The sequence below is a fragment of the Leguminivora glycinivorella genome, chromosome 27, assembly GCF_023078275.1.
Source record: "Leguminivora glycinivorella isolate SPB_JAAS2020 chromosome 27, LegGlyc_1.1, whole genome shotgun sequence".
NCBI classification, from domain to species: domain Eukaryota; kingdom Metazoa; phylum Arthropoda; class Insecta; order Lepidoptera; family Tortricidae; genus Leguminivora; species Leguminivora glycinivorella.
Genome location: NC_062997.1, coordinates 7,223,129 through 7,247,482, shown reverse-complemented (window position 1 = coordinate 7,247,482; position 24,354 = coordinate 7,223,129). Strand labels below are relative to the sequence as shown.

General features: G+C 43.1%; 1 protein-coding gene across 1 annotated transcript in view; it reads right to left on the bottom strand.

Annotated features, from left to right (window-relative positions):
* LOC125240230 overlaps positions 1–24,354 on the bottom strand; it is a 63,256-nt gene that overhangs the window by 2,028 nt on the left and 36,874 nt on the right. Inside the window, 13 exon segments of the mRNA XM_048148056.1 lie at positions 623–719; positions 1,963–2,077; positions 3,054–3,180; positions 3,978–4,063; positions 4,947–5,037; positions 5,486–5,592; positions 6,598–6,623; positions 8,671–9,085; positions 10,725–10,803; positions 11,832–11,913; positions 12,272–12,333; positions 13,056–13,147; positions 16,745–16,880. Coding sequence (XP_048004013.1) covers positions 623–719; positions 1,963–2,077; positions 3,054–3,180; positions 3,978–4,063; positions 4,947–5,037; positions 5,486–5,592; positions 6,598–6,623; positions 8,671–9,085; positions 10,725–10,803; positions 11,832–11,913; positions 12,272–12,333; positions 13,056–13,147; positions 16,745–16,880 — 1,515 coding nt within the window.

Here is a 24,354-nt window from a genome sequence, read left to right as displayed (position 1 = left end):
AGTGACGTCACGGTCAACTCGTTACTTTATATATTTTTACTTGACTTGTTAAATAGAAATTGGAATTAAAAACAACTTCTGTCGATGTTTTTCTTATAATTATCTGATGCTTTATTTCGTGAATGGTATCAAATATTTTCATTTTAACTACAGTCAAGTTCCCTATTGGTAATGGGTATTGGATACATACATGATACATACACAATTACACAGGTAATTTGATTTGTGTTTCTTGTCACATCTCCCGTAACCGAATAGCGTTTCAAACGCCGCAGAAACGTGGTCTGGCTCTGTCGCGCCAATACGTAAAAGCGATAGAGATAGATTGCATGTGATTTGGTGGGCACTAGTGGACTTTGCTTAGATGCCGGTTACACATTACGACAGGTTTCTGTAGGCCTAGCACATGATGGCCGCGAGAGTATGTCGCCGCGAGATCGATGACACGTCTACTTCTAACTGTATCAATGACATAAGGACATACTCTCACGGCAGTCATGCACTAACCCCGCTGGCGTAGTACGCCGTTTTGTTCAGGGACCTGCGACAGACACACACACACACACACACACACACACACACACACACACACACACACACACACACACACACACACACACACCTGCGTGAAGCCGAGCTGCGAGCAGCCGTTGTGGATCTCCTCCTGGATCATGTCGAGCGGGGAGCTGGGGTTCGAGATCGGACTGTTGTTTAAGGACCTGAGAACACACATATGTACATTTCAGAATTCGTCAAAAAAAATGTTAAAATAAACCCCGACATAGTGGACCGATTTTCATGAAACATGGCTAAGAACACTCCCGACTAACTCAGCTTTCAAACAAAAAAAACTAAATCAAAATCGATTCATCCGTTCGGGACCTACGATGCCACAGACAGACACACGCACAGACAGACAGACAGACATGTCAAACTAATAACACCCCGTCTTTTTTGCGTCGGGAGTTTAAAAAAAGTAAATCTCAATCGGTTCTTCCGTTCGGCAGCGATGATGCCACAAACAGACACACAGCCAGATGTGGCGGGCGACTTTGTTTTCTAAGGTGCAGTGATAGTCCCAGCTAGCGTATGAAACAGACCGGTGTTCACAAACAGCACCCGGCCACGAGTGAACTCGTGTAAAGGCCGCTGTACACATGGGCCAACGGTTGGACCAACCCTTGGACCAGCCCCTTGGCCAAGGTAAGAGTCGCTGTTTACACATTGGTGAACGAATCACTTGGCATTGACTCTTCATAAAAGATGGACGTAGAATGGAAAAGGCTAGATAATTCTAGGTCATGCACGTTGTCAGCAAAATTTAATTAATAAATAATAACCTCGTGATAAAATTAAATCATCTGAAATATTAACATTTTTTTTAATATTCTGATAAGGACAGTTTCATTTTCTTTCAACCCCTTACTTGCCAAGAGTGGTACTGAAGCTTTAGTAGTTTCATGTGCTCTGCCTACCCCTTTATGGGATACAGGCGTGATTGTATGTATTGTATGTATGTATGATAAGGACATTTATCTTTTTAACCCCCGACGCAAAAACGACGGGGTGTTATAAGTTTGACGTGTCTGTCTGTCTGTCGGCGTCTCTGTCTGTGGCATCGTAGCTCCCGAACGGATGAATCGATTTAAATTTTGGGTCTTTTTGTTTGAAAGGTGAGTTAATCGGAAGTGTTCATTATCTTAGTCATGTTTCATGAAAATCGGTCCACTCGGTCGGCAAATATTAAATTTCACTGCAGTCCGTCTGGATGACGACCAACTAAATGAGGCGCCAACGTGTGAACAAAGTTGGCCATGTGCTCTAATACTCTTTGATGTGTAGACAAAAACCCGGCACCAGTGGCGCCAACTGCCAACATACGGCCAAGTGCCCCAAGGGGCTGGTCCAAGGGTTGGGCCAACGGTTGGGCCCGTGTGTAGAGCGGCGTTGAGACATGGATACCTGTGCACGTGGTGGTGTGGATGCAGCGGCGGCAGCATGTGCGCGGCGTCCGCGTCGCCCGCGCCGGCCGCGGCGTGCCGCAGGTCCAGCGGCGTCGCCGTCGCCTGCGGCGTGCCTGCCGACATCACACGGTCACGTCTCCTGTCGGCTTCATCACTATACGACATTATACTACTAACGGCCATTTTCACTATTTGGGACCCCCATGAGGAGGCACACTCGAATGTTATGACAGATGGCGCCACCCTATTAGTCCATTGCACAGATAAAGAATTTCATACGTGAGAGCGAGAAGATAATATTTGTTTTCTTTCTCTCACATATGAATGACAGTGACATGCCTAGACACTGGCACAGGCGCCGCCTGGCGGGATAAAATGTCAGCGTGCCTCCTCATTACCGTAAGTTGTTAACAAAAATTAACTCACTGTCAGTTTTGTGACGATAACTAAGCATTAAATTTCAATAAAAATATGGTTTCTGTGTTAATTACATACAGTTTAAGCGATAATCTACATTCAGAATGTAAAAAAAGTAAATTTTTAGATCGATATTATGCTTAATTGTCGTCACAAAACTGATGGCGAGTTAATTTTGTTAACAACTTACGCTAATTGGGCGATCCCAAATTCTGAAAATGTCCAAACAACAAATCAAATCCGATGGAGCCGGTGGAGTGTGTCCCACACCTCACCCACATCACATGACGATCCTGCCAGTGCGGCCTCGCGCAGCACGGATCAAGATTTTTTGTGCAATATTTATGACTTTTTGGAGCGGTAAAAGTGTGTGTTACGAGTGTTAAAATTGCTAGTAAGGAGGTGTGTGCTGAGCCCCTCGGTGATCTGGCGGAGCGGGGAGCCGGTGTGTGTGTGTGTGTCACCTCTGGTGATGGTGCCGGTGTGCAGGTAGCTGAGCCCCTCGGTGATCTGGCGGAGCGGGGAGCCTGTGTGTGTGAGTGTGTGTGTGCGCGCGTGTGTCTCTCACCTCTGGTGATGGAGCCGGTGTGCAGGTAGCTGAGCCCCTCGGTGATCTGGCGGAGCGGGGAGCCTGTGTGTGTGAGTGTGTGTGTGCGCGCGTGTGTCTCTCACCTCTGGTGATGGAGCCGGTGTGCAGGTAGCTGAGCCCCTCGGTGATCTGTCGGAGCGGGGAGCCGGGCGGGGCGGGGGGCGGCGCGTACTCCCCGCCGTACTTCAGCCCCAGCCTCAGCGCCAAGTCCTGCGATCACACACGTTTACGTCACATTTGTGTCCACATACACTAGTTTTCTTTCACACGCGGAGAATAAATAAAAGATAAAGTTAAACAATAATTTAGATCATACATATGGAGGAATAAAACCAAAAAAATTATTAGAGTCGTACTGATGAGATTCATTGTACAGGGTGTATTTTGATAGCGGGTCAGTGAGGACAGCTACCAGATAACGTGCGGCTACGCGAAAACGGTCTGAGAAGGTTGCGGTTACAAATTTTAGAAAAAACATACAGAATGCGAGAAAAAGGTCATTTTTCACAAATTTTTTTTGACGCCATTCGATCCCATTCACATCAAGGATCAAAAGCTTGTATGGGACCAAAAACAAACGTTTCCCATCAGATTTGTATGAAAAAATATTTTGTTTTTATTTTCACATACATTTTAATGAACGAATGGAATCAAACGATTCCATTCCTATCCCGTAGTAATACTTTTCTAGCGGTCAACTTAAGGTAATATACTAAAAGGATACCTTACCTTACGAGCATGTACCTACTCTATATAACCGTGCCTTGTAGCGAACACACTTCAACTAGAGACATATTGGTTTTATTCATATCCTTCCCAACGCCCTCCGTACATGGCGACCGTGACAGGGCTCGAACCTGCAATCTTCGGTCTCTCTCGGATTCTACTGGCCTCCGTACAGGATCTCTCCCAGTCAACCTGCAGTGCTCCAGCGTACCTGTGTGAGCAGCATGTGCGGCAGCTCAGCGCGGGTCCTGGAGGGATCTCTCCCAGTCAACCTGCAGTACCTGTGTGAGCAGCATGTGCGGCAGCTCGGGCTCCGGCAGCGAGGACAGCTCCAGCGCGGGCGGGGACGCTCCGTGGACCGGCGAGTCTGCAGCACATTCATCAATCTTTATTCTCACACTTGGAAGGATCTTTTTGGAGGTTTTTGACGACCGGTATGTTTGATGTCAGGTTGTTTTACACGAACACTATTTTCACATGTATAAGTTTTCACATATATTTTTTAATTATGAATGGGCTTACTCTTGACCACAGACTAGCCAAAGACCTACGATGGAGTGAGCTCGCCCAGAAGATACCTGTTCACCCTTGATTTGAAGGTCACGGGGTTATAATAACACGTAGAACAAAATTACGCAAGTGTTCATCATGAAACGGACCCAACGCAGCATGATGCTAGCCAGCCATGTAGCCGGCGCTGATTTTCTACGAAATTAATACGCGATTCAGTCCCGTTTAATACTACAAGATCAAAATCAAAAACATTTATTCAGTAAGTAGGCCACCGGGGCACTTTTACATGTCAACATTACAATAACTAATACGGATTTAACAAAATTTAAAAGCTACTTTAAATTTAATATAAAAAATGGTGAAAAAAAAAATACAAGGGTGTGTAGGAGTGTTCAGGAGTGTGTAGGGGTTTGTAGGATTGTGTAAGGGAGTATAGGAGGGTGTAGGAGTGTGTAAGGGCGTGTAGGAGTGTGTAGGGGTATAAGAGTGTGTAGGGGTGATAAGGAGGATGTATTAGGGGTGTGTATGAGCTTGTAGGAATATGTAAGGGTGTGTAGGAGCCTGTAGGGATGTGTACTTTTACAAAAATATGAGAGGTGTGTATTCACTGGGCATGAAGGCCAAATATAGCTAAGCGTAAGTGTAGACGCAATTATTGAAGTCCCGTTTAACACTACAAGTAGGATGTGTAGGAGTGTGTAGGGATGTGTAACGGTGTGTAAGGGGTGTGCACTCACTGGGCATGGAGGCGGCGGGCGTGTGCAGGCGCACGTCGTGCGGCGGCGACGCCCCCGCGCCCGCCCCCGCGCCGCGCCGCTCCAGGCCACGCTGAAACACATACGCCGACATTAATAAACAAGTTACGAGCGATTTTCTGTTTCTCTGCTACGATCCTGACAAATCGCTACCACTTAACTCGCTTCCATTACGTTCCTCATACACGCTCGTCGGTTTCGGGTACTTCTGAGTTGGCCATTCGTTCGCCTGTCTTCAAATCCCAACTCTCCGTTCATAAACCTCTTTTCGTAAACCTTCGCTACATACACAAACCAACATTTTAACCCCAAACACTAACGTTACGTTGTTCGCAGCGTTCTTTAGACAAAATTCTGTTTCCATAGCGGCTCGAAAGAGCGAGTAGCGCTGAGTACCGTCTCGCGTGCTACAAACACTGTACTCACCTGTAGTTGCTGGTCACCTGTAGTCACTATACTCACGGGCGAGTAGCGCTCGGCGTGTTCGCGAGCTACACACACACACACACACACACACACACCTGCAGCTGCTGGTACTCGAGCCGGGCGGACGCGAGGTCGTGCGCGGCGCGTGGCGGCGAGCACTCGGCGCGCCGCACGGGCGAGTAGCGCTCGGCGTGCTCGCGAGCTACACACACACACACACACACATTATTGTATAGAGTAGGACTATAACTCTCTCTCAATGGACCAATGGGCTCAATGAGTCTCTGCCAATGGGCATTTTCGCGAAAAGACATAAAACAATATTTTTTTAAATGAATGTTTATTGTTTATCCTACTCAGAATCACGAACCCTATTTCTATCCTACTAGGTAAAAAGGCGTCCCAAATTTATTTTTTCCACTTCGTTACCATCTCAAACAGTTAGCGGTTACAAAGTGGAAAGTATACAAAATATAAAAAAAAACTTTGGGATTATTTTTTATCTCTTGTTTTTTTGTCCTTTATTTTCGTTTGTCATTTAATTAAAAATTATTGATTGCAATTTTATTTTTTCCACTTCGTTACCATCTCAAACAGTTAGCGGTTACAAAGTGGAAAGTATGCAAAATAATAAAAAAAACTTTGGGACCATTTTTTTATCTCTTGTTTTTTGTCCTTTATTTTCGTTTACCATTTAATTAAAAATTATTAATTGCAATTTTTAATTTTAAATGAATATTTACTAATCATGAAATGATTATATTATATGGTTACTAAAACATATCATTTTAGAGGCAGTTAAGTTACGGTGAAACTAATGTGTATGACACTATTTGAACATTAGTAGTTCTTTGTAACACCACAAAAATCAGGTAATGTTAAAAATACTGCTTCAATAATCTAAAATATAAAACCTAATAAGTGGTATATCCGAAAATATTTTATGGTACATATATTAAAGAAACTAGGGTAGGAATAAATAGGCACTATAAACAGCTTTTTAATTTTTTCTCTAATTTGTAAGAAATATTTTCGGATAAAACAGTTTAAATCAAAAAACTATTTAAAATAATCAATCGCCATGAAATAAGCTAGTTAAAAGCGAAAAATTAAATAAACTTGTGACTTTACAAACGTGCACACACACTAATGCAAACACTAGACACACACACACATCTAGCTACTGTGCCAAAACTGTGCTACATACTATTATAAACATTTTCGTTTTTCAACCTGAAAATTTTAAGAAAAACTTAAATACACTTACAATTTCGATTAAGTTTCCAAATACCGAAGAAATCGGCCGCGAAGTAAAAAAATCTTAATTCAGATTATCTTTTCGTATTTTCAAAATAAATAAAATCGATATAACAGGTATAATTGACAACGTTTCAAAATTTTCAATGTCCCTAAATCGAAACCGTTTCGAGATATACGCCTGTAGATCACATAAATAATTCTTTTTATTTTTTTTTCCGTATTCTTAGTAAAAATTCTTAAAAATAGTTTAAAGCGGAAGTGACGTCACATAGCTGATTCCGAGTTGCCACTATGTATAACCAAAAAAATTTCCACTTGGTATGTCACTTGAGTTTGAGAGTGACACTTATCACCATTCGTAGCAAAGCTATTAAAAAATTCATGGCTTAGTCTATGGCTCGTAGTCATTCACTATTACTATTTTTTTTATTGGTTGACAGTGACAATTGACAGTCAGACATACCGGACTGTTTAAGCTGACTGTTAAAACTTTTTTTTAGAAATGATTTTTAACCGACTTCAAAAAAGGAGGAGGTTCTCAATTCGACTGAATGTTTTTTTTTTTTTGTATGTATGTTCCTCGATATCTCCGAGAATTGTGGACCGATTTTCAAATTTTTTTTTTGATCGAACGGGTATAACCCCGAGATGGTCCCATTGGCACCAAGTCAAGGTCTGATGATGGGATCCTGGAGAAATCGAGGGAACTCTTCAAATGTTATAGGCACATGTAATGTTTTTAGTGTATTTTTCAAAGGTAAACCAGTATTTACGCCTGATGGTAATAATTTTATGTGGCTGAGCTGATGATGGAAGGTCAACTCCTCAATGGTTAGGAGTTAAAGGATAATTCTTTCACTAGTGTACATGTATTCGGACTGATACGTATAATATCAATAGGAACCACTAAAAATCAACAAATAAATAAACTTTTTAACAAAAAATAAAACCGCCTTCAAAAATAAGCGCGTTACAAAACACGGAGAAACTAAAAAGCAAAAAATAATAAACCTTTGAATTCAGATTTCTTATCGTATTGCAATAATCTAAACATCCAAATTATAAACAAATCAATTATTTTTGGAGTCGGTGCCAGCCTGCGTATGGTTGGGTGGGGCAAACAGGCAATAGCAAGGCGACGAACAGGTCTGGTACCGACTGCAAAAATAATTGATTTGTTTATAATTTGGATGTTTAGATTATTGCAATACGATAAGAAATCTGAATTCAAAGGTTTATTATTTTTTGCTTTTTAGTTTCTCCGTGTTTTGTAACGCGCTTATTTTTGAAGGCGGTTTTATTTTTTGTTAATTTAATATTGAGATCTTTCAAACCAAACAATAAAAACCGGCCAAGAGCGTGTCGGGCCACGCTCAGTGTAGGGTTCCGTAGTTTTTCGTATTTTTCTCAAAAACTACTGAACCTATCAAGTTAAAAACAATTTTCCTAGAAAGTCTTTATAAAGTTCTACTTTTGTGATTTTTTTCAAATTTTTTAAACATATGGTTCAAAAGTTAGAGGGGGGGGGACGCACTTTTTTTTCCTTTATCAGCGATTATTTCCGAAAATATTAATATTATCAAAAAACGATCTTAGTAAACCCTTATTAATTTTTAAATACCTATCCAACAATATATCACACGTTGGGGTTGGAATGAAAAAAAATATCAGCCCCCACTTTACATGTAGGGGGGATACCCTAATAAAACATTTTTTTCCATTTTTTATTTTTGCACTTTGTTGGCGTGATTGATATACATATTGGTACCAAATTTCAGCTTTCTAGTGCTTACGGTTACTGAGATTATCCGCGGACGGACGGACGGACGGACGGACGGACGGACGGACGGACAGACAGACATGGCGAAACTATAAGGGTTCCTAGTTGACTACGGAACCCTAAAAATAGTACTCAAAAATATGAAACGTTGTCAATTATTAAATTTGAAATTCCAGGCACATTTTAAGACTCGTTCGAGTTTAAACCGCCACCGCACCGACAACAGAAACAGATATTTACCCATGTTCTCCTGTACAGTGGCCAACAGCTGCAACTTGACTCGCTGCGGGCCCGAGTACTTTCTCTGGCGGTTATTGTGCGGCTGAGTGTACTGCGCTTGCGGCGCGGTGTTGGTCGCTTGGCTCTGGTAGGCGACGGGCGTCCCGCTGGTTATGGAGCCCGGTATGAAGCTGTAGTTGTACTCGAGGGTGGGGACTGGCGTCCCGCTCACTATCGACCCTTGGTTCGTGTAGTTGGAGAGTTGCGGCGTGATCGGAGTGCCGGAGGTGATGGAGCCGGGTTTGGGCGCGGGCTCGGGGGGGGGCGGGGCGCGGCGGGCTGTGGTACCCGGGGGGCGGGTACTGCCCCATGGAGGGGGGGAGGTAGTTCCGCTTCATGCGAGCTTCCACCTCCATCACTAACTCTGGGCTTATTACTACAAGTGGGTTTAGCCAATTAATATAAATAAAATGGCAGCCATGCGAAAATTAGCCGTCTATGAAATATTATTTGTAAATAACAAATTCGACTAAGACTTTCTAATTTAAGGTAGAAAATTAATCTAATATTCTACAGACGACTATGAAATGAATATCAGACTGAATTATCAAAAACATGACTAATACTTGATTGAATAATAATCAATTTCTCAAAAAGGCTAGCACGATAACTAATCTCTACAAATGGAGTGCAAAAAGCTTTTTAACCCCCGATGCAAGAACGACTGTCTGTCTGTGTATGTGTGTCTGTCTGTCTGTGGCATCGTAGCTCCCGAAAGGATGAACCGATTTGGATTTAATTTTTATGTCTGAAAGCTGCGTAAGTCGGGAGTGTTCTTAGCCATGTTTCATGAAAATCGGTCTACTACGTCGCGGTCGGGGGTTTTTTCCTTGATATTTGTCAGTGAACACTGAACTAGCGTGACGCGTTCGTGCGTTTCCGTAACAATACGAAGGAAAATCTTTTCGCACTACATCTGTAATTGTATTAAAATATTTAAAATACATTAGTTTTTTTTTCTGCTAGCCTAAAAATATGACAAATCATATATCAATATTTTTGTTGATATTCAGTTTGATAATAAAAAAAAAACAAGAATACATCTTGACTTTTAAGGTAATTACAATATTTACATTAAAAGTCCTAAAATACTCAAAACAGCAAAATAATTCAAGCAATAACTACAAAAAACTGTCAAACAACACAACTAGACAACAGACAAAAGTACCATATATTACAATATCAATTGAAGTGTATAGTCTAGCATCCCACGACGTATGGCGCATGTCATGAATCTTTTCGTATATGGGAAGATAGGTACAAGAAATCGAAGTTGGTTGCCACATTATTATTCATTCCTATTTTATACTTTGCGTACCACGTTTCCAGGTAAATCTTGTTAATACACAATTTTCTTAGACATAAAAACTTACTCCTGATTCAATATTTTCGAGCATCCAACAGAAAAAAATACGAGTCAGAATCGACATTAAACAAAGTATTATCTACGCCAAATCTTAATTAGGATCAGTTTTCAAGGATCTCGCGGTTCTCGAGCTGTGGCAAAATGCCTGGATAACACTAGGAAGAAGAAAAAGATTAATCCTCTTATTCATAAAAAAGTTACTACACTAATAGTTAAAAAGTGTTTGTCCCTTTCTCACAAAAACATAAGTCAGCAAGACAGAAGGGGACAAAACACTTTTTAACTAACCAGGCAGGCAAGCACGGTGGCGTGATAAACGATATAACGTCAGGCCGTCCTTTTCCCATTATTAGTAAGTGCGATAGGGACGCACCGAAGCGATAAAGTTTATCCAACTAGTGTGCTACACCCGCAGTTCTGTAACTTATTAATGAATAAAGGGGTAAAAATAGTCTAACATAAAATATGGCAATAAACTTCTATTTCATTACTCATTGTTAAAGCTCAAAATTATTTGTATATTACTTCGAACTCCTTGATAACAATCAGGGACCTCTTTACTAAACATCAATAGTTGTAGTAAACAAGTTGGTGATCAACGTGGTGGGATGGCAGTCTAGTTGTGGGTACCAAGCCGCGCTCGTCTTACCGGGCGGGCGCTCCGTGACGGTGAGCAGGCCGGTGCGGCGCACGCGCATGTTGGCCGACGACGCCGGCGACGTGGAGGGCTGGGGGTCAAACATACGTGTAACACACTACACTTCCCTTACTTACAGGGTTCGAGGATAGATATCAATGGATATATATCAAGATATATACAGGGTGCACGGTAATTAATGGACAACCTTTTAACCACCAAGAGGGCACCTTATACTGGTCCAGAAAATCGACTTTTAGGTTTAGTAAAAGTCGCCTGGTTTTCGAGATTTTCACACTTTTTAAAATTTTAATACTACCTAAATTTTTAAAAAGTGTGAAAATCTCGAAAACCAGGCGACTTTTACTAAACCTTAATGTCGGTTTTCTGGACCAGTATAAGGTGCCCTCTTGGTGGATAAGAGGTTGTCCATTAATTACCGGACACCGGACACCTTACACAGATCAACTTCGCCCCAAACTAAGCAAAGCTTTTACTATGGGTGCTAAGCGACGATATACATACTTAAATAGATAAATACATACTTATATACATAGAAAACATCCATGACTCAGGAACAAATATCTGTGCTCATCACACAAATAAATGCCCTTACCGGGATTCGAACCCATATCAACCGGGGTTCGACGATATATATCAATGGATATAAATATCCGATATTTATCATTTGTTTATAAATATTGCAATACAAAAATGATTTAAAAAAATGTGACATTGTTAAAAATATAGTTTTTTTTGTGTTTGTTACTGTTTTTCTACTAAATGTTATGCTTTTTTGTATTCATAAATAATGCAACAAAATAATACTATGCCTTCCATACAAAATGGATATACATATATCAAAGTTGATATATATCCGATATATATCATAAATATCCGATATGTTGATATTTATTATAAATATCGGATATTTTCGAACCCTGCTTATTCCTCTATGGAGCTAGTGAACTACGAGCTATCGGCTATAAAAACGAACACAAGATAATCACTCCCGTGTGAATAAAAGAGACACGGCGATGTTTGTAGCTACACAGCGGTGAGCTATCAATATCGTCTATCTAAGAGTAATATTAAGTTCAGGAATGTAATGTGTCTCACCATGGGCCCGGCGGCGGTGTTGGCGGCGTCCTCGGTCGTGGCCATCGTGTGCCGCTTGCTGCTGCCGCGGTTCATCATATACCTGCGCAAGTAAAAGTCGCGAGTTACGTCACGTCCATTTCCTATGTTTCTCATTTAATCTATTTAAGTAATATATATTGGCTTGGCACGCTACCGCGTGGCTAGATACTAACTTTTGCCCGCGGCTTTGCTCGCACTTGTGGAATGCTTCATGTAAATGTAATCCTCCCATTTTAGGGGAAGTGGGGGGTTAGAAAGATACAAAAGTAGTCTATGTCACTCTCCATCCCTTCAACTATCTCCACTTAAAAAATCACGTCAATTCGTCGCTCCGTTTTGCCGTGAAAGACGGACAAACAAACAGACACACACACTTTCCTATTTATAATATAAGTATGGATTATAGTACGGATTTGTACCTGCATATGTCTTCTGTCTGTTCCGCGTCTTCTTGCGGCGCGGGCGCCCCACTGTCCGACACCTGTCAATTAAAACATTCAATTTAAACTCTTTTTCATACATATTAGCAGAACAAGTTCAATGAAAGCTTGTAAAGATTTTGTTATGGATCAGCGGTGGTGGCAAGTTATTCCAGCAGTAGTGTGCCAGTTATCTGTAGTACTTACTGAACTAATCCCTAAATGGGATAATTTCGCCTTTGTACAAATGAGCGCTGGTGGCCTAGCGGCAAGAACGTGCGTCTTTCAATCCGGAGGTCGCGGGTTCGATCCCCGGCTCGTACCAATAAGTTTTTCAGAACTTATGTGCGAAATGTCATTTGATATTTGCCAGTCGCTTTTCGGTGAAGGAAAACATCGTGAGGAAACCGGACTAATCCCAATAAGGCCGATAGCCCACTTTCATATGTTTATCATATAAATATGATCATAGGAAACATGCCGTCCTTTTTGAAGAAAAAGGGAAGCATACAGACCTGCGATCATATTTCTATGATAAACATATGATAGTGTACTATCCGCCTATGGCCTAGTTACCCTTCGGGTTGGAAGGTCAGATGGCTGTCGCTTTCGTAAGAACCCAAAGCGGACCCCAGCCTCCCACGAGCCGTGGCAAATGCCGGGATAACGCAAGGAGGATGATGATGTGTGTGTGATTTTTCTCCAGTTTTTTGTGTTTTTTATAGGGTCGGTGGCGGGGGCGAGTTATTCCAGCAGTGGTTGTCTAGTTATCGGTAGCACTCACGTGGTGCGGCGGCGCGCTGTGGCAGCAGGCGCGCTCGCGGCCGCGCGGCACGTGCGCGCCGCCGTCGGACGCGCGCCGCCCGAACGTGGACGCTGCAACAAACACATGTAACGTTAACTATGGGACACTATGACCACATCTCGGACATTGGCGATCAAATATATCGTCACTACTTTTAAATAACTTGTATCTTCGTCTGTCAATGAAAAGAAAATTGTAGTAAGTACGTACGGAATGCATATAGACTTACTGCGTTTTAACTTTGAGAAGCAGCGTGAGATACGAGATTTTTTCAAAGTAGTGACGATATGAAAGAGGCGCGTTCCTAGCACACAGTCTAAGCTCGTGTAGGTGAACGCGTACCATGCTTGTATGAGTGAGATATGATAGGCCTAGCACATGATTGATGCGAGAGTATGTCGCCGCGAGATAGATGACACGTTTTCTTCTAACTGTATTAATGACATAAGGACGGGTAGTCCATCTCGAGGCAATCATGTGCTAACCCTGCTGGTACTGAATAATTTTTAGAGAGCTACCCACGAGCCTCATAATCAGATACATGGAGATGGTCAAGAAGCTCCTGAACAGCGGGAGGATATTAGGATCGTAGGGGGTAATTAGATGCTGGTCTTTGACACTGGAGGGTGCCACGCGGGGAGCGGCGGGCTAGTTGACACTGGAGTGGTGTCACGCGGGGAGACGCGGGCCAGTCGGACCTACCTTGGCTCTGCATGGCGATGGGCGGTTTCAGCAGGTGCTGGTCCTTGACGCTGAAGTGGTGCCACGCGGGGAGCGGCGGGCTAGTTGACACTGGAGTGGTGCCACGCGGGGAGCGGCGGGCTAGTTGACACTGGAGTGGTGTCACGCGGGGAGACGCGGGCCAGTCGGACCTACCTTGGCTCTGCATGGCGATGGGCGGCTTCAGCAGGTGCTGGTCCTTGACGCTGAAGTGGTGCCACGCGGGGAGCGGCGGGCTAGTTGACACTGGAGTGGTGTCACGCGGGGAGACGCGGGCCAGTCGGACCTACCTTGGCTCTGCATGGCGATGGGCGGCTTATTCATAATTCATAATTCATAATTTATTGCATAATAATCATGTGGTACAAGCAGGTGTTACAATAAGGTAAGTTCACACATGAACCCTGTTAGGGCACAGCAAGTATTCCTTAAAACTAAATTACAGCTAGGAAGTGCAGGTACATTCATAAAAATTACAATTATTATTCGCATTTACCACTTATGCTTAAAGCATAAGGCTAAGCTGGTTTTATATAGTTTTAGTACATTTTATAATTGCATTATATTCAATAATTATTTATCAAACGACTTCAAAAAAGGAGGAGGTTCTCAATTCAACTGATTTTTTATTTTATTTTTATCTACAATTATTATTGGTAATATTTTAAACTATTTATATTTAATTTCTCATGTACAGAGCAACTTTAATAGATTCGCAGGCCTTAAGTAGGTATGTAATTATATTGAATATAAATTAAATTATTAATTATTTATTTGGCTAAAGATTCGTCTTCTAGATACTCGTCTATAGAGTAATAGCATTTTTTGATGAGTAAGTCCTTTAGTTTGCTTTTAAATACTTTGTCTTCTTTTTCATTAATTATAATTTCGGGCAGTTTATTTGCTATAAGTATACATCGGTAGTACGGGCCTTTTTTAAACATTTCTAATTTTGATGGCAGGCTTCAGCAGGTGCTGGTCCTTGACGCTGAAGTGGTGCCACGCGGGGAGCGGCGGGCTAGTTGACACTGGAGTGGTGTCACGCGGGGAGACGCGGGCCAGTCGGACCTACCTTGGCTCTGCATGGCGATGGGCGGCTTCAGCAGGTGCTGGTCCTTGACGCTGAAGTGGTGCCACGCGGGGAGCGGCGGGCTAGTTGACACTGGAGTGGTGTCACGCGGGGAGACGCGGGCCAGTCGGACCTACCTTGGCTCTGCATGGCGATGGGCGGCTTCAGCAGGTGCTGGTCCTTGACGCTGAAGTGGTGCCACGCGGGGAGCGGCGGGCTAGTTGACACTGGAGTGGTGTCACGCGGGGAGACGCGGGCCAGTCGGACCTACCTTGGCTCTGCATGGCGATGGGCGGCTTCAGCAGGTGCTGGTCCTTGACGCTGAAGTGGTGCCACGCGGGGAGCGGCGGGCTAGTTGACACTGGAGTGGTGTCACGCGGGGAGACGCGGGCCAGTCGGACCTACCTTGGCTCTGCATGGCGATGGGCGGCTTTAGCAGGTGCTGGTCCTTGACGCTGAAGTGGTGCCACGCGGGGAGCGGCGGGCTAGTTGACACTGGAGTGGTGTCACGCGGGGAGACGCGGGCCAGTCGGACCTACCTTGGCTCTGCATGGCGATGGGCGGCTTCAGCAGGTGCTGGTCCTTGACGCTGAAGTGGTGCCACGCGGGGAGCGGCGGGCTAGTTGACACTGGAGTGGTGTCACGCGGGGAGACGCGGGCCAGTCGGACCTACCTTGGCTCTGCATGGCGATGGGCGGCTTCAGCAGGTGCTGGTCCTTGACGCTGAAGTGGTGCCACGCGGGGAGCGGCGGGCTAGTTGACACTGGAGTGGTGTCACGCGGGGAGACGCGGGCCAGTCGGACCTACCTTGGCTCTGCATGGCGATGGGCGGCTTCAGCAGGTGCTGGTCCTTGACGCTGAAGTGGTGCCACGCGGGGAGCGGCGGGCTAGTTGACACTGGAGTGGTGTCACGCGGGGAGACGCGGGCCAGTCGGACCTACCTTGGCTCTGCATGGCGATGGGCGGCTTCAGCAGGTGCTGGTCCTTGACGCTGAAGTGGTGCCACGCGGGGAGCGGCGGGCTAGTTGACACTGGAGTGGTGTCACGCGGGGAGACGCGGGCCAGTCGGACCTACCTTGGCTCTGCATGGCGATGGGCGGCTTTAGCAGGTGCTGGTCCTTGACGCTGAAGTGGTGCCACGCGGGGAGCGGCGGGCTAGTTGACACTGGAGTGGTGTCACGCGGGGAGACGCGGGCCAGTCGGACCTACCTTGGCTCTGCATGGCGATGGGCGGCTTCAGCAGGTGCTGGTCCTTGACGCTGAAGTGGTGCCACGCGGGGAGCGGCGGGCTAGTTGACACTGGAGTGGTGTCACGCGGGGAGACGCGGGCCAGTCGGACCTACCTTGGCTCTGCATGGCGATGGGCGGCTTCAGCAGGTGCTGGTCCTTGACGCTGAAGTGGTGCCACGCGGGGAGCGGCGGGCTAGTTGACACTGGAGTGGTGTCACGCGGGGAGACGCGGGCCAGTCGGACCTACCTTGGCTCTGCATGGCGATGGGCGGCTTCAGCAGGTGCTGGTCCTTGACGCTGAAGTGGTGCCACGCGGGGAGCGGCGGGCTAGTTGACACTGGAGTGGTGTCACGCGGGGAGACGCGGGCCAGTCGGACCTACCTTGGCTCTGCATGGCGATGGGCGGCTTCAGCAGGTGCTGGTCCTTGACGCTGAAGTGGTGCCACGCGGGGAGCGGCGGGCTAGTTGACACTGGAGTGGTGTCACACGGGGAGACGTGGGCCAGTCGGACCTACCTTGGCTCTGCATGGCGATGGGCGGCTTCAGCAGGTGCTGGTCCTTGACGCTGAAGTGGTGCCACGCGGGGAGCGGCGGGCTAGTTGACACTGGAGTGGTGTCACACGGGGAGACGTGGGCCAGTCGGACCTACCTTGGCTCTGCATGGCGATGGGCGGCTTCAGCAGGTGCTGGTCCTTGACGCTGAAGTGGTGCCACGCGGGGAGCGGCGCGGCCAGGTTGGTGTGGGGCAGCATGGACACGGCTGGCGCCTCGCGCGACGAACTTTGCTGCAAGTTCAAAAAAAATGGGGTTGCCTTAAATCTTGATAACCTCTAGCAAAAGACCCATTTATAGGTCTGATTAGTAAATAGGGATTTACCCAGTGTTATGAGAATATCATAATTAAACTGCAACTATAGGTATACAGGAACCCGCATAACTTGAACCACGCGTTTCTGAGGCCAAAAGAAAGAAAAAATGTTAAATGAATAAATTTATTATAATTTATATGAATTTTTTTTTTTAATTTATTGTCACATAAAAAGTAAATTTTATCCATAAGGTTGGCAATTAAAATGAGTTTCTTGATTTCTTTTTCTAAAAACCATCTTTTTTTTAGTTTTTCTTGTCACATTTTGACATCTATCAATGACTACTGTGAGACTATGCTCCACAATTGCGCATCAGCGCCGTTAAGAAGACCTTTTGTACTGAGTAACAATACGGAAAAGTTTTTTTTTTAATTGGCAATAACTCTGAAACTAGAAGAAATCTAGAAAAGTTTATAGGACATTTTAGTCTTAAAATGTGACCAAGAATATGCTGTTAAAGTTATTTGGGTTCCTCGTGAGCACCTTGTATATGGAACGGTATCTCTGAATAATAACCTCACCACTAAATTGAAATTTTGAAGAAATTCCCGACATAGTGGACCGATTTTCAAGAAACATGGCAAACACTCCTGACTAATTCAGCTTTGAAACAAAAAAAAACCTAAACCGGTTCATCCGTTCGGGAGCTACGGTGCCAGTCAGACACACATACAGACAGACAGACACGTCAAACTTATAACAACCCGTCGTTTTCGCGTCGGGGGTTAAAAGATCAAACTGAAAGTATATCACCGAAGCCTTCTGAATGAGTTCCGTTTCCATTTTATCGACAAGTAGGAACTGCTTTCACTCTAACGTTCTTAGAGAAATTAATTGTATTTGATGTAAAGTTGACGGAATGGGCTAGTTTCCTACTAGTCAAATCAGCTCCTTTTTAAGAGCGCTATGACAAAAAAAGGCGATATATTGTAAAATGCACAATATTTATCGACAAAATTGTACACTTTACTCATACTAAAAGACAGTGAAAGTACTTGTTTCAGTTAGAACATCTTATTAACTGTCGGTTAAATAAAAAACATATGAAAAAAAAAGCTTTTTCAATTAGTAATGATTGTTTTTCTGATGCTCGTTTAGGAAAAACCGCGTGAAGCACAGAATTCGGAGCTCTTATTATGTACAATTTGATAAGATCACTCTCATAAATGAGGTAAATTTAAGTTCCAAATATCTTGTACTTAAGGCCCATTAAACAATATTTATCATTTAATCCTTTGAAATTGAGAAATTGAAAGTAAAACGAACTCAATAATGTCTTGAAAATACATCGAAACAAGTGATCATTTCTCCGAAAATCTACATGTTATCGAAGTTATTTTAGTATATAAATAATCTGCACAATGTGCTTAAACTGCTGTTATCCATTTGTCGTTATAATATTTTATCATGATTTTTTGCCAATTTTTTGAAAACTAGCCTTCCTGTCGCTATTTTACCGGCGACGGACGCCTGCGATTTCAGTGCCGCGCCGGAGCTCGAGCAGGTGAGACGTATGTCGCTTTGGTCTCCGAGTTTTCATCGCAAACGTCGAGAATATTTATTGTTGTGTGGGTCGGACGCCTTGTTTCTACACGGGCTATCCTCGCATTGTGTGTGTGTAAACAGCGACCAACGAATTTGATCCTAGACCCGTAAATATTTGCTTTTGTAATACTTTGTTATGTTTGAATGTTAAATGTTAAACGTATTACAACGTTGTGATGATAAAAATGTGAAAATTACAATACGGTCAAGATGATAAGACACATCAAGATGGTACTCGGGATCTGATGATGGAGCCAGAAGGTGGTCACCAGTACCAGTGAACCATGTAAGTAAACGACTTCGTGTTTAGGCTCGTTGGGTTCGTCTCAACAAGACCTTTGACAAGAGGTGGTACTCAGGGTCTGATGATGGAGCCAGATGGTGGTCACCAGTACCAATGAACCATATAACTAAACCCAGAGATGGGGAAATCGTAATCGATTCCGGATTACACGATTACTTGATTTTACTTTGTAATCTGACACTACTGGGTGTCAGATTACTTGTAATGTAATCAAGTGAAACGGTAAATTACCATTACATGTAAAGGAATCACTAATCATCTATACAATCATTACTATTACCAATAATTCGGAATCATAGTCGATTCAAAATAACTGAAATTATTGACTTGATTACTTTCAGATTACGAATATGTAGTACCTCAGATGACTGTCACTTTGACACAAAAGTCATCATGGGTGTCGTAAAATAGGTTTTAGGGGTGCTGATTCCAAAATTAATGACCAATGTGGAATCTGACATTGCTGACTGTCACTTTGACACAAAAGTCGTCATGGGTGTCGTAAAATAGGTTTTAGGGGGTGCTGATTCCAAAATTAATGACCAATGTTCAATCTGACATTGCTGACTGTCACTCTGACACAAAAGTCGTCATGGGTGTCGTAAAATAGGTTTTAGGGGGTGCTGATTCCAAAATTAATGACCAATGTGGAATCTGACATTGCTGACTGTCACTTTGACACAAAAGTCGTCATGGGTGTCATAAAATAGGTTTTAGGAGGTGCTGATTCCAAAATTAATGACCAATGTTCAATCTGACATTGCTGACTGACACTCTGACACAAAAGTCGTCATGGGTGTCGTAAAATTGGTTTTAGGGGGTGCTGATTCCAAAATTAATGACCAATTTGGAATCTGACATTGCTGACTGTCACTTTGACACAAAAGTCGTCATGGGTGTCGTAAAATAGGTTTTAGGGGGTGCTGATTCCAAAATTAATGACCAATGTGGAATCTGACATTGCTGACTGTCACTTTGACACAAAAGTCGTCATGGGTGTCGTAAAATAGGTTTTAGGGGGTGCTGATTCCAAAATTAATGACCAATGTTCAATCTGACATTGCTGACTGTCACTCTGACACAAAAGTCGTCATGGGTGTCGTAAAATAGGTTTTAGGGGGTGCTGATTACAAAATGAATGACCAATTTGGAATCTGACATTGCTGACTGTCACTTTGACACAAAAGTCGTCATGGGTGTCGTAAAATAGGTTTTAGGGGGTGCTGATTCCAAAATTAATGACCAATGTGGAATCTGACATTGCTGACTGTCACTTTGACACAAAAGTCGTCATGGGTGTCATAAAATAGGTTTTAGGAGGTGCTGATTCCAAAATTAATGACCAATGTTCAATCTGACATTGCTGACTGACACTCTGACACAAAAGTCGTCATGGGTGTCGTAAAATTGGTTTTAGGGGTGCTGATTCCAAAATTAATGACCAATTTGGAATCTGACATTGCTGACTGTCACTTTGACACAAAAGTCGTCATGGGTGTCGTAAAATAGGTTTTAGGGGGTGCTGATTCCAAAATTAATGACCAATGTTCAATCTGACATTGCTGACTGTCACTCTGACACAAAAGTCGTCATGGGTGTCGTAAAATAGGTTTTAGGGGTGCTGATTCCAAAATTAATGACCAATGTTCAATCTGACATTTCTGACTGTCACTTTGACACAAAAGTCGTCATGGGTGTCGTAAAATAGGTTTTAGGGGGTGCTGATTCCAAAAGTAGTGACCAATGTGGAATCTGACATTGCTGACTGTCACTTTGACACAAAAGTCGTCATGGGTGTCGTAAAATAGGTTTTAGGGGTGCTGATTCCAAAATTAATGACCAATGTTCAATCTGACATTGCTGACTGTCACTCTGACACAAAAGTCGTCATGGGTGTCGTAAAATAGGTTTTAGGGGGTGCTGATTACAAAATGAATGACCAATTTGGAATCTGACATTGCTGACTGTCACTTTGACACAAAAGTCGTCATGGGTGTCGTAAAATAGGTTTTAGGGGTGCTGATTCCAAAATTAATGACCAATGCGGAATCTGACATTGCTGACTGTCACTTTGACACAAAAGTCGTCATGGGTGTCGTAAAATAGGTTTTAGGAGGTGCTGATTCCAAAATTAATGACCAATGTTCAATCTGACATTGCTGACTGTCACTCTGACACAAAAGTCGTCATGGGTGTCGTAAAATAGGTTTTAGGGGGTGCTGATTCCAAAATTAATGACCAATTTGGAATCTGACATTGCTGACTGTCACTTTGACACAAAAGTCGTCATAGGTGTCGTAAAATAGGTTTTAGGGGGTGCTGATTCCAAAATTAATGACCAATGTTCAATCTGACATTGCTGACTGTCACTCTGACACAAAAGTCGTCATGGGTGTCGTAAAATATGTTTTAGGGGGTGCTGATTCCAAAATTAATGACCAATGTTCAATTTGACATTTCTGACTGTCACTTTGACACAAAAGTCGTCATGGGTGTCGTAAAATAGGTTTTAGGGGGTGCTGATTCCAAAATTAGTGACCAATTTGGAATCTGACATTGCTGACTGTCACTTTGACACAAAAGTCGTCATGGGTGTCGTCAAATAGGTATCCGGAGGTGTTTGAAAACTAATGACCAATTTGGAATCTGACACTGTTGACTGTCACTTTGACACAAAAGTGATCATGGGTGTCTTCAAATAAGTTTTCATGGGTACTGATCTCAATATTAATGATCAATTTGGAATCTGACATTGCTGACTGTCACTTTGACATAAAAGTCGTTATGGGTGTCGTCAAATAGGTTTCCAGGGGTACTGTGCAATGTCAGGTTCCAAATCGGTCATTACTTTTTAAATCATTTCATTAATTTTGGAATCAGTACCCCTAAAAACTATTTGACTACACCCATGATTCCTTTTGTGTCAAAATGACAATTAGCACTGTGAGATTCCAAAATAGTCGTTAATTTTGGAATCAGCACCCCCGGAAACCTTTTTGACGACACCCATGACGACTTTTGTGTCAAAGTGACAGTCAGCAATGTCAAGATTCCAAATCGGTCATTAATTTTCAAATCAGCACCTCCGGAAACCTATTTGACGACACCCATGATGACTTTTGTGTCAAAGTGACAGTCAGCAATGTTAGATTCCACATTGGTCATTATTTTTGGAATCAGCACCCCTAAAACCTATTTTACGACACCCATGATGACTTTTGTGTCAAAGTGGCAGTCAGCAATGTTAGATTCCACATTGGTCATTATTTTTGGAATGAGCACCCCCTAAAACCAATTTTACGACACCCATGACGACTTTTGTGTCAAAGTGACAGTCAGCAATGTCAGATTCCACATTGTTCATTAATTTTGGAATCAGCACCCCGCAAACCTATTTGACGACACCCATGACGACTTTTGTGTCAAAGTGACAGTCAGCAATGTCAGATTCCACATTGGTCATTAATTTTGGAATCAGCACCCCCTAAAACCAATTTTACGACACCCATGACGACTTTTGTGTCAAAGTGACAGTCAGCAATGTCAGATTCCACATTGTTCATTAATTTTGGAATCAGCACCCCCGCAAACCTATTTGACGACACCCATGACGACTTTTGTGTCAAAGTGACAGTCAGCAATGTCAGATTCCACATTGTTCATTAATTTTGGAATCAGCACCCCCGCAAACCTATTTGACGACACCCATGACGACTTTTGTGTCAAAGTGACAGTCAGCAATGTCAGATTCCACATTGGTCATTAATTTTGGAATCAGCACCCCCTAAAACCAATTTTACGACACCCATGACGACTTTTGTGTCAAAGTGACAGTCAGCAATGTCAGATTCCACATTGTTCATTAGTTTTGGAATCAGCACCCCCGCAAACATATTTGACGACACCCATGACGACTTTTGTGTCAAAGTGACAGTCAGCAATGTCAGATTCCACATTGGTCATTAATTTTGGAATCAGCACCCCCTAAAACCTATTTTACGACACCCATGATGACTTTTGTGTCAAAGTGACAGTCAGCAATGTCAGATTCCAAATCGGTCATTAATTTTTAAATCAGCACACCCGAAAACCTATACTCGTGGTATATGCACTTGAAATGTGAAAGTGAAAATGCTAGAATGACATGTAAACCACGAAGTTGTATAGTCATATTGTTCATTGGTATTGGTGACCACCATCTGGCTCCATCATCAGACCCTGAGCACCATCTTGAAGTAATTAGAATTGTATTTGTCTTATTTTATCATCATATTAATATATACTTTACTCTAATACTTACCATATAACAAAAGCAAATATTTGGGGTGGGATCTACTTTTATAATTATTACTTTAATTTTTTAAATAAATTTTAACATAATTGATATTATTTCGCGCTATATTCTCGTATTTTCGTACAAAATAATGTTTATTAGAAACCAAAAGTTTATATCGAGATAGTAGATTAATGTGGTTGTTATCAAAATTCCATAGAAAGGATCAAGATTGTTTTGTCCATTATTGTAGTGCGAGCGAGTGATAAGACGTGCTAGAAAGGGTCGGCATATTGGGCTCGCGCGGTGGGTAAAATACCTAATTTCGCCCGACGCCGAAATGTTATAACGCTCTTAAGAACTGTCAAAACGATTTGCTAATATGGAATTACTATGAAATACTGAGGAGTGACGTCACCGTCAATTCATTCACTTTATATATTTCTCTTTGACTTATTAAATAGATATTATGTTTAACCATAACTACTGTCCATGTTTTACTTCTAATTATGTTGTGCTTTATTTCGTCCACTGCATAAAGCACTGCATAAGGGTGGACATGTTCAAATATTTAGGACACATAGTGACGGCAGATCTCAAAGACGATAAAGACATAGAGAGAGAACGGAGAGCTTTGTCGGTCCGGGCGAATATGATTGCCCGCAAGTTTGCGCGATGTACCAGGGAGGTGAAAGTTACACTATTTAGAGCATACTGCACCTCACTGTACTCATGTAATATGTGGCTGTCATATACGAAACGAGCCTACGAAGCTCTCCGCGTCCAGTATAACAACGCGTTCCGGGTGATGATGGGGCTGCCGCGCTTCTGTAGCGCATCAGGGATGTTCGCTGAAGCCAGGGTCGATTGTTTCTATGCCACCATCCGCAAGAGAGCAGCATCCCTGGTGCGCCGGGTGCGCGCCAGCCCCAACATCGTCATGAAGATGATAGGGGACAGGTTGGACTCCCCCTTTTTGCTACGCTGCAGTCGGCTACATGTGCCGTACTCAGAAAAAAGAAAATGTACATAGTTATAATTAATTATAAGTATTCTTAGGCTTAAGCACTAACACATATCTTAGAATTCAGTTATTTTTTTTTTTTTTTACTAACAAATATTATGAGTGTAACTTGCTCGAAATAAATGATTTATTATTATTATTATTATTTGTTTGTCTTTTCCATATCTCGGGACCATGGGGTCCCGGACCTTTGGGAGGCATGCGTGGGGCCGAAGCCAACAGCACAGAGGCCCTTTAAGACATT